Consider the following 11490-nt stretch of genomic DNA (forward strand, 5'->3'; position numbering starts at 1 on the left):
ATCAATATCAGATTTGATGATAAGCTTGGTCTTGAAAAACCAAAGCAGTTTGAGAATTTTGCAGATATAGATATTGACATATCAGAAGCTGTAGAACCAAGAAGCAAAGTTCCAGAAGCTGAAAGTCTCAGAAGCAATGGATCAGAAGATCAAGTTGCTGCATCTTTAGAGAATCTCAGAATTTCTGAAGAGCCAACAATCAGAAGATCTTCTAGACTCACCTCAGCTCACTCAGAAGATGTGATCCTTGGAAAGAAAGATGATCCTATCAGAACTAGATCATTTCTAAAGAATAACAATCAGAAGCAGTGATCAGATTCAGAAGGTGAAAAGTTCTACTCAGAACAACACAGCTGTCGTCAAGTATTTTCTGATGGTGAACACGTGTCTGTACGGTTAGTAAAAGCGTGAGGAATCTGATAGGACGCCGCCCTAGGTAACTGTGTTAAATCATTTCATTTACCACGATCTCTCGCCAAACGTCACTCATCATTTAATACAATTGATTTCTTTTGATTTTGTAACTGTTCATTCTCAAAATTTTATTGCATTTTTTTTCAAATCCGTCTCTATAAATACATTTCAAATCATAACGTTTATCTTTTTCGCTCCAATTCTCTCTTTCTTCTTGCATGCATTTTTGCAACCTTTTCGGTCTTTTCTCAAACTCTAAGCACAAACCCAAATTTTGTTCTTCAAATCTCTGTACTGTTTCAATGGCCGCTTCTTCATCTCAAAATGTTGGTGTCATACTGTCATACCCCAAAATTTTCCCATACATTTTCTCCTATTCCAATTCAAATCAAGATGCAAAGCTCCAAGACACACTCTCCTATACAAGGCTCGAAAACTAAGGTTTGGCTCATTCAACAAAGACGCAAGCCAGATGCACCTAAGCGTCAGTTCACAAAGATCAACATGTCACTGGCTCAGGCATTACAACAGTTGTTGAAAGCAAACTTGATTACTGTGAGGGATCCTCCTATAAAGCCCAACACTTCCGCTCCTAGCTATAAGCCCAATGCGAGGTGCGCATATCATTCCAATAGCCCTGGACATGATACAAATGATTGTTGGCCATTGAAGAACAAGATTCAAGACATGATCGATACTGGTGAAATTGAATTCAATCATCCCAAGACTCCTGTAGTGATCACTGCTCCCATTCATAGTCACGACAAGATTGATTAACGTTTAGAAGGATGAACTTTTTAGATCATTAGATTTACTTCCATTTGCGATTTCTTTTCCTGTTTGTTTAAATATTGGAATTATGATAGACATTATCTGTTTTAATAATCATCATCAGTGCATTGCATATGTTTGTCTTGAATAAATTATTTCGCTGTCACTCATTTTAAATTATGTCTTTACTTTGCATGTGATTTGTGATATTCAACTCCTGCTAAGCTATAAGCCTTTTAAGGGAGGATGACGAAAACGATACCGCAACCTCATACAGTATGCTTTTGAGCGGACTATGCTAACGATGTACAGGCATTGTTTCAATTCATAAACAGTGGAGATATAAGGATGTTAATCCCTCGTCAACCCCTTTGAGCCTAAGAAGTAGAAGTTTCTTTCTTGTACTAATTAAAACCCTTGATCATAACCTGGGGCAGGGTAGTTCTCATTTAATTTGGTTGTGCATTCTATTTTAAGAGAATCATTTAGTACACCTTTCAACAAAGGTTTCAATCACAAACGTTCAACCAAAGAAGTGTTGGAAATGTCAATCAAAAGACAATGACGGTTCATCAATTATCAAACAAGGCAGTCAACATCTTTCAAAAAGAAAAAAAAAATGAAAAAACATATATACAAAGAAAAGCCTGCTAAGTCAAAAAATCAAAAGATGACTTAGGCAAAAATCAAGGCATCCCGCTGACTGTAAGCTCAAAATAGACAGTTCAGGAAAAAGTTAGGGATATCAAAAAGATGGGAAAAAAGAAAGTCAATAAATTCTTGAACAACACAAAGTTGTGACTACCAAAAGGAAGAAGTGACTGCCATCTCAAAAGTTCTCTCTGCTTGTGAACCATCATCATTCTCAAAGGTGCAAATCCAAAAGTCTCTTGGAACCTGAATGCATAAGTCGAATCAACTGAGCTTAGGATTAAAGATCATCACGAAGAGGGGTGGGCACAATCAAATTTTGAGCCTTTATCTTTTGTTTCTTAAACCGTGAACCAAGCCACGTTACAACCCTTGAAAGTCCTAATTGAAGCATGGTTAGTTCGAAAGCATATCGTCACCGAAAGGTATCCCGACTCCTTAAGGTTTACTACAAATGTTAAGTTGATATCCTGTTTTTTACAAACATCATGTTTTTATAAATATCATGATTTTGCATCTCCGGTTTTAATGTTTTCCAAAAAAAAAACCTCAAGACAGACGTATGCATTGCATCTCATGAATCCATTATTAAACACATTCTGCTACATAATTTCAAATGTTAGCATCAGAATGAATTTACACAGGGTAAAACTAATGACTGAAAGTTATCCCGACAGACAATATTACTCCAAGAAGCAATGTCTCCTACGTATACAAGGGGCATGGCACATTTTCCCCAATCAATCTGGGGCAATCAAGTCGAGGTTCCAAGAATCTCTCAAATGACCAACAGTCAAAGGCATATATCCCAAGTGGATTTCAAACTATTCCCTCGAGCAATCTGGGGCAATCAAGACAAGATTTCAAGAAGATCTCAAGGATGCCAAAACAATCAGGGGCATGCATCCAAGTAGATATGGAGCTACTTCTCGACCAACATAGGATATTGTCTTGGGCCTATGATTACTAGGGGCATGTCTCCCATAGTGCACATCTCATAAAGTCCTCGCGAGGCGAATCTTTCAAAGTCTCTACTAGCGGAGGCCAATCTATGCAAGTCCAGTTTGACATCTTTATCAATACTCAGTGGCGTGTCCTAATCGAATGGTAGTTACTATAATACTGGGGGCAACAATCAAGACATCCACGTCTTCCCACAAAGCTAATTTCACTAAGATCATATCCCCACAGAGTAATCACTAAGAAGATACCCTCAAATACTCTCGTCCCGACAAAGACATGGCTCCCCAACAGAGTTTACATCTTCAACATTACTGTTTTTCCAACACTTCGCTCTTCTCCAACATGGTTTACTAATATCTTTTATTCTCAATCAGGGTACATCAAGTTACTGACCATCCCCAAGTAAGAATCATAAATTCCCAGCTGAGCATCTTCAAGACAAGATCAAAACATCAAACCCACAATGACATAGCGATTTATCTTCTCAATCAAGAGATTTATCTTCTCAATCAAGAAGCCTCGAGTAATATAAATCATAGCCATACATCATATACATCACATGCATATTCATACATTGCATACGGTTATAATTCATGTCTAACATACAAAGCGTCCCATTTATTTTTTAACTCCATCTCATTCATCACATACATTGCATAAAACTGACATTGTTACCAAGTGAAAATGTGACAGGTACATTACAAAGATTCGAATCCTATTCAAAGCAAAGCCTAACACACGGTTTTCCAGACATCTGAGAATGCAAATTGAGAATAGCCTAACGCACGATTTATTCTTCTGCCTAACGCACGGTTTTCCAGACATCTGAGGATACAAATTGAGAATAGTCTAACGCACGATTTATTCTTCAACCTAACGCACGGTTTTCCAGACATTCGAGGATGCAAATTGAGAATAGTCTAACGCACGATTTATTCTTCGACCTAACGCACGGTTTTCCAGACATCTGAGGATGCAAATTGAGAATAGTCTAATGCATGATTTATTCTTCGACCTAACGCACGGTTTTCCAGACATCTGAGGATGCAAATTGAGAATAGTCTAACGCACGATTTATTCTTCGACCTAACGCACGGTTTTCCAGACATCTGAGGATGCAATTGAGAATAGTCTAACGCATAATTTATTCTTCGACCTAACGCACGGTTTCTCCAGACATCTGAGGATGCAATTGAGAATAGTCTAACGCACGATTTGTTCTTCGACCTAACGCACGGTTTCTCCAGACATCTACGGACGTAAATTGGATCTGATCTGACATACGACATATCCTTCAGCCTAACGCATGGTTTTCCAGACATCTGTTGATGCAAACTAGACCCGGTCTAACGTACGACTCAACCTAAATCTATTCCTCAGAAACAGTCTAACGTACGACACATTCTGACTCTCAAGTATATCAATTCGGATGGCATCTTCAATCCCATCTCCATTATACATCTTCTCCAAACACCTGGATGGCATCTCCAAGCCCATCTCCGACAAAAGTCCCTATTGCAGCTAGGGCAAATATCTTGGTATTCTAGTGTTCAATCACCTTCCACCTTCAGATACCGACTGGCGTACAAACCATTCTACATCTTCAGGCTTAAGATAATTGAACAGGGGCATCTGTCATACCCAAAAATTTGCCCATACATTTTCTCCTATTCCAATTCAAATCAAGATGCAAAGCTCCAAGACACACTCTCCTATACAAGGCTCAAAAACTAGGGTTTGGCTCATTCAAAGGAAAATCAGTGAATCGATGGCTCCGAGACATCTCATATGGCTCAATATATATCACATTACCTCTATGACAAGTATCAAGGCCTATCTCAAAGTTTTGGTCACTCAAATGTTTAGAAAGTCAACAGTCGACTATCTTGACCCAAAAGTCAACTATGGTCAGAATACAGTCAAAACTCCTGATTCTTTTGTCAACATCCTCGTTTGGAAGTATCATTCACCATTTGGTCATGGATTGATCATGGTTCATCAAGGAAAGATCAAAAATCAACAAAACCAAAATTCCCAAATCAGGGTTTTCATAGGAGAAAGTCAACTGAACTTTGACCAGCCATAACTCCTACATGGAACATCAGAAATTTTCCATCCAAAGCTCATTTAGAAGGAAATTGAATTCTCTACAATTCTGTCTCTCACATGCCAAGTCTAAAAATTCTTCATTTGAGAGATGTGGACCAAAACATTGTAGGTCCTTTTCAAAAGTCAACCAAAAGTCATCTTTTTCAAAAGAGCACACAAGGAGAATGGAAAATTATTTTGACATGAGACCAAAAACACTGGTTAGAGGACTCTTCAAGGTTTCTAAAAAGTCATATAGCTCTTCCATACCTTAAAAATTAAGGGAGATATGTTTTGTCAAAGTTGGTTAATTTGTGGTGAAGCGCACGAAAGAAATAATGACCAAAACTTGGAAATTTTTTAAATGGGCCCATATTCCATTAATTCAAACTGGCTCCTAACATGACCAAGAGTCTTTAAGGCCCAAGATCACGCCTTTACTTTGTTTATTTTATTTATTTTGATTTTTAATTCATTTAAAATTCAATTTAAACAAAAATAAATAATGGAAATAGTCAAAGATTTGATGAGTTTATATTTTCAGCAAGTTTTACACAATATACTCAGATCAAATCAAGTGGTACTCGTTGGAATTGGATTAGGAAATATTTGATGCAAAAATATAAGCTTTCAAGGCAATTTGAATCAAATCTTTAATCAAAGATTTAATCTTCCAAAGAGTGATTTTTATGCAAATTGATAACCTAAATTCAACACACACATATATATATATATATATATATATATATATATATATATATATATATATATATATATATATATATATATATATATATATATATATAGAGAGAGAGAGAGAGAGAGAATAGAGGTTCAGGAAAAAAGAGGATTGGTTGCCCAAGAAAGCATCGTGAAACTTCAACAAAATTGAAGAGAAAAATCAAACTCGGTTTCACAGTTGGAAGGGAATTCAGAAGTTTTTAATCATCAAAACGCAGTCCTGGAGAGGTAGTGAAACGATCCCAATCAATTCTCAGGCCTAAGGCGCTCAGAATCACCATCACTACCATTCACGGTTTGCATAAAAATTTGGAATTCAATCATGCTCATACGCTTGTTATAAATCATGTTTGAATACATATTCTTGAATGTGATGATGTTTAGAATCTATTTGTATAATTTAATTTGTGTTTAATCGCGAATTATAGACTGTGCCATAGTTAGGGTTCCAAGTTCTGAGTTTGGGGAAACTGGATTATACTCGATTTCCGACCAAATTAAGGGTCCCATTGCATTCGTGAGGACGCATAGATTCGATCTGGGCTTTGGTATTGTATTTATTAGTTTCGATTTGCAGGTTTTGAACATCGTGACATATAGCCACGCAAAAAAACCGTGGCCATAGGTTGTGTTGCGTTTTTGCAGAAAAACCAAGGTTGAAGAAGAAGGGGCTTCGCGCCCAGTTTTTGTTTTAATTCGTTTTAGAAATTGTTTAATTATAAAAGCAACTGTGCAGGCCCGGCCCAAGGCCTAGGCAAGTGAGACAATGGCCTTGGGCCTCATTTTGTTGAGCTATTAAAAGGGGCCTCCAAATAAAATATTCAAGTAATATATTAGCACTATTCTAACTTGAATTCATGTTGTTCTAAGGGTTGCATGCAGTATTAAATCATGGCTGTTGGCTTCTATTTTCCAGTATTATATTTGTCATTTTTTCATTTAATTATAAATTGGTCTAACAAACCCATCCAAAGAAAAATTTGGTTCAACAATTCAATTAATTCAATTATGTTACAATTAACTTATTATTTTTATATTTATATAAATATTATTTTTTAATAAAAATTATAATTAATATGGTTTAATTTTTACAAATTAAAAACTGTATTCATTTTTCCATTTTTAATTAATTATTATAGTTTAACAAATTGGTCTAAGAATACACTATACACTTATGTTATAAATAATTATTTATTTTTAAAATTCTATAGATATTATTTTATAAAAAATTATAATTAATTGAAATTTGCTACACATGTGTTTTATTTTTTATTTGACAAAACCATGTATAATTTGATATTAATATTTTATTTATCTTCTTGTAGGTTAAAAAAGTGATTGAAGTTTACTATAGTTTCCACACGAATATTTTGTAATGTAATTTAAAGACTAAATTGATGAATTTAAGATGTTTTAGTGATGATTAGTTAATTTTATATTATTTAAGGATTAAATTGAAGAAAATAATAATTTAAAGATTTGATTGATAACTTATTCTATTTTTAAAAAAATTCATAGAATTTTAATAAAATATATTTTATTTTATGAATTTTTTATTTTAAATTTTGCCCTTAGGCCTCCAAATCTGTTGGGTCGGCCCTGCAACTGTGGTGACTATATTAACAGCTGATGAAAACTTGTGTAGCGGAGGCGAATATCATCCAAAGCCTCAGCGCAGAAGGACGCCAATTCGATCCTTGCTTGGGTTGTGTTTATTTTTGGTTGCGTTTTTCCTTTAGATCCAGCGCTCTTCATTCAACATAGGCACACAGTACGCTTGCGTGTATCCAGCCGTCAGATCACCAGACAGACCCATCCGACGCATATTGACACGAAGGCATACCATAGACCCTCGCCAGCATACCACACCAGATTGCAAGCTGAGAATTCTAGCTTCTTTTTTATTTTAAATGACCTTTTCTCTTTTATATATTATTTTGTTTAATTCTTTTGTAAATTCTTTATAAAAACAAAACCTTTTTTTATAAAACAAATTCCTTTTCATAAATGCATAATAATAAACAAAATATTTATATATTTTTATTATTATTATTTTTTTTTTGAATCAAGAGGAATATATTAATTCAAAAACAATGATTACAAGGCGAACTCTAGGTTCCAGCCCTCAAACAAAGACATTATCAAAACCAAGTTACATCATAAGTGTTGCTATGTGCTTTCTAAGATGTTTGGACATCCATCCCCTATATGTAATCTTCTCAATAATATTGTCCACTATCTTTGTATTCTTTCTATTGTCAAAAATGATGCTATTTATATATAACCAAATCTCATGTAAGGTTTCAGTCAGAGCAATCTTCAAAACAGTCGCTTTCCATCCTTTCCTTTTTGTTGTATGTAATATCCAGCCTAGTTCCTCACATGGTTGTCAAACTCGCGGGTAGACTCGTAAACTCGTACGAGTTTACGAGTCTAGGAAGCATAAACGAGTAGACTCGCACATAGAATCATTTTTTGATAGACTCAAGTAGACTCGGGTAGACTCGGACAAACTCGTATAAACTCGCGAGTCTATCATGAGTTTACGAGTCTATAAAAAAATTTATTTATTTTTTAAACCAATAAAGGCCTAAATTTCCCAAAAGATTTTATTTTATTTTTTAAAAAAACCCTTATTTTGTTTTTCTTGTACGAGAATTGGAAAGTATATCTCTCTCCTAGTCTCTAATGCGAGATTTCTATGGAGATATGACTCTAGAATTAAAGAGGTTTTCAATTCGTCTTCAAGTAGCTGTTATGATTGTGAACGAAATTGAAATTCCTTTGAAATGATAATGAATTGTTATTTGTTTGTTTATAGACCCGATTTTTATTTTGTTTAGAAACATTGAGTTGAATTAATATTTACTTTGCAAGTTCATTCAAAGAGAAAAATATGTTGCATAAAAAAAATAAATAAATTTGTTTATGTCATATGCAATATGAATTTGAAAAGTAAAAAAGGAAAAGTAAATAGCCTTGTTCTTTCATTTTAAGATATTCATTCAGATGATGAATTGATAACTGAAGATTCTGATGAAGAAAATGTGGAAACAGAAGTTAATGTTAAGCAAGATGATATTATTGTTAGCAATATTATTTAAGCTGATGTTGTTGTTACTAATGTTGTGCAGTGGAACTTCAAACAATCCAACATAGGTTAATGATGAAGAAGTTGTTTCATCTAGGTAGAGTTTGATGATGATACTCAAGATACCGATGAATAAGATGGTGATGATTTCACTGGAGCTTTCGATGATTGAAGCCATTAGCATATCTTTTTTATGATTTTTTCTGCTTTATATAGTAGCCAATTAAGAAGATATTAGTACTTTAAGTCTTTAACTACATACTGTGTTGTTTTATTATCGAGTTTTTTTGCTAAGAAATTTGTTATAGAGTATGAAATTAAACTTTTAATGTTAATTGGTGTTCTATTATATATATATATATATATATATGTCATATATATGTATGTATATGTCATATATGAGGTATTTACAAGTGTAAAAATGTAGGAGCGCGTCATATATGTGTCACTTACACGTTTTTTAAAGTCATTTTTAATTTTCCATAGACTCGTACGAGTTTGCGAGTCGAGTCTGCGAGTCGAGTCTATGGACCTTTTACGAGTCTGAGTAGACTCGCGAGTTTGACAACCTTGGTTCCTCATACCATCCACTCGGTCCATGTGTGATATCCATCCAATTCAGAATTGCTAGCCAGATTGGTTTTGTGTCTCGACATTCAAAGAAAAGGTGCTGGATACTTTCATCTTTCTCTCCACAAAGGCTACAGATGCTATCCTGTAACATACCGAAGCGCAGCAGCCTATCCTTAGTGGCTAGTTTCCCATGGCAAACTAACCATAAGGTGATGATTGCTTTAGGCCTAGCATAGTTTCTTATCATCAAGAACCTCCAAGGCACCATGTTATCTTCCTTTACCAGGGCTTGATAGATATCAGTCATAGAGAATCTACTGCTTTGCATTTGCTTCTCCCATGCAAGAGGATGTGCCGCAATAGTATCTCTAGTACCCAGAACAGCTTGGGCTACCCATGACCATGATTTACCAATCGGTACCAATAGTGGATCATGATTCTTCAAGTAATAAGAATGTATCCACTTAACCCAAAGATTATCAGATTTTTTGCATACATTCCAGAGACATTTCAGCATTGCAGTCTTGTTCCAAACCACCAAACTAGGGATGTTGAGACCCCCTCGACTGATCGGGCTGCAGACTGTTTTCCATGCAACAAGGCTTTTCCTTTTAATTTCATTTCCTCCTGTCCAGACAAAGGATCTGCAAATGCTGTTGATATGGTGAAGCACAGCCTTGGGCAATGGTAAACATTGCATCCAATATTGTGCGATGGTGAAACGTGGCAGTCCAATCAATAAACAAACGTGGCAGTCCAAGCTCATACATAACTTCCTCCAAAGCCCTCCAATCCACCATATCATAGGCTTTTTGGAGGTCTAATTGGAGCATACAGCGAGGTGTACCACCCTTCCTCTCATAACCCTTCATAAGCTCAAAAGCCAGCAGGATATGGTGGTGGATTTTCTGTCCTGGCACAAAAGCAGCCTGACATAGGCTTATAATGTCTGGCAAAACTTTCCCCAATCTAGTAGTTAGGATTTTTGAAATAATTTTGTAGACGGTTGTGCACCCTGCAATAGGACGAAATTCTCTTACAGTTTTTGCCTCATTGCTTTTTGGGATCAAGGTGACTGCTGTTCTGTTAAAAGGCTTATATAACCTGCAGTGATTGAAGAATTCCATAACAGTTGCAAGTACATCTCCTTTGATAGTTTTCCAGCTAGCCTTGAAGAATTTAGCCCCATATCCATCAACCCCTGGGCTTTTGAGATCACCTATGCCTTTTAGAGCATCCTCCACTTCCTTTAAAGTGATTGGGCTCACAAGATAGGCTCTTTGTTCCATGGATACTTGATTACCTCTTCTCATGGCATCAATGTCAATTTGTTCCAATTCTCTACTTTGGGTGCCCATCAAAATTGTATAGAAATCCATCACTTCTTTTTCTATATCTTCTTGCTTTGTTAACACATTTCCATTGCTGTCTTGGAGGCACCACATACCCTTGGCTCTGTTTTTTGATTTGAGGTAAGCATGGAAAAAGGCAGTGTTCCCATCTCCTTTAGTGAGCCAGTCAATTTTTGTTCTTTGTTGCATGATACTTTCTTCAATATTGTTCCAGTGGATAATGTCTGCAGTGATCCTCTTTATGTCATCAATAGCACAAGTATTAAATATGTTCAGCCTCAGACTCTCTTGTACCTTTTCAAGCTCTTGTCTTGCCTTGATCAGTTTAAACTTCGCATCAGTGCTAGGTTTGCCAAACCTTTTTAGCTCAGTTTGTAATCTCCTCAATTTATGCCATAGAATCACCATTGGTCTACCTCTTACTGCTTGCCTCCAGCTGTGTGCAACCAAGTCATCATATCCCTCAATGGTGGTCAAGTAATTTTTGGATCTAAAGGTGCCTCTAAATTGTCCAACTGTATTTCCTCTTATGTACAAAATAGCGTGATCCGAGACTGAAGCAGGGAGTATAGTCAGGATTTTGTCAGTATGAGCTTGAAACCAGTCTACATTTGCTAATACTCTATCAATTCTAGAGTAGATGGGTCCCATACTTTGCCTATTAGACCATGTGAAGAATTCACCATGGCTATCCATCTCATATAGGCCTGTTATGGTCATCATACTTTGCATATCCTTGTATTCTGCCTCTGTTACCATCTGGCCCCCAATCCTGTCCTGTGCATTGGCAACATTATTATAGTCCCCCAAAACACACCACGGGCCCTGCTGATTCATATGAATTGT

General features: G+C 35.9%; 1 protein-coding gene across 1 annotated transcript; it reads right to left on the reverse strand.

The window, feature by feature from the left end:
• Positions 1-9254: 9254 nt before the first annotated feature.
• LOC131650686 (uncharacterized) lies at positions 9255-9809 on the reverse strand. The gene has a single exon (XM_058920387.1). It carries the CDS (start codon positions 9807-9809, stop codon positions 9255-9257), a length of 555 nt encoding a protein of 184 aa, XP_058776370.1.
• Between the last annotated feature and the right edge of the window lie 1681 nt (positions 9810-11490).

Source organism: Vicia villosa, linkage group LG2 (assembly GCF_029867415.1).
Source record: "Vicia villosa cultivar HV-30 ecotype Madison, WI linkage group LG2, Vvil1.0, whole genome shotgun sequence".
NCBI lineage: Eukaryota > Viridiplantae > Streptophyta > Magnoliopsida > Fabales > Fabaceae > Vicia > Vicia villosa.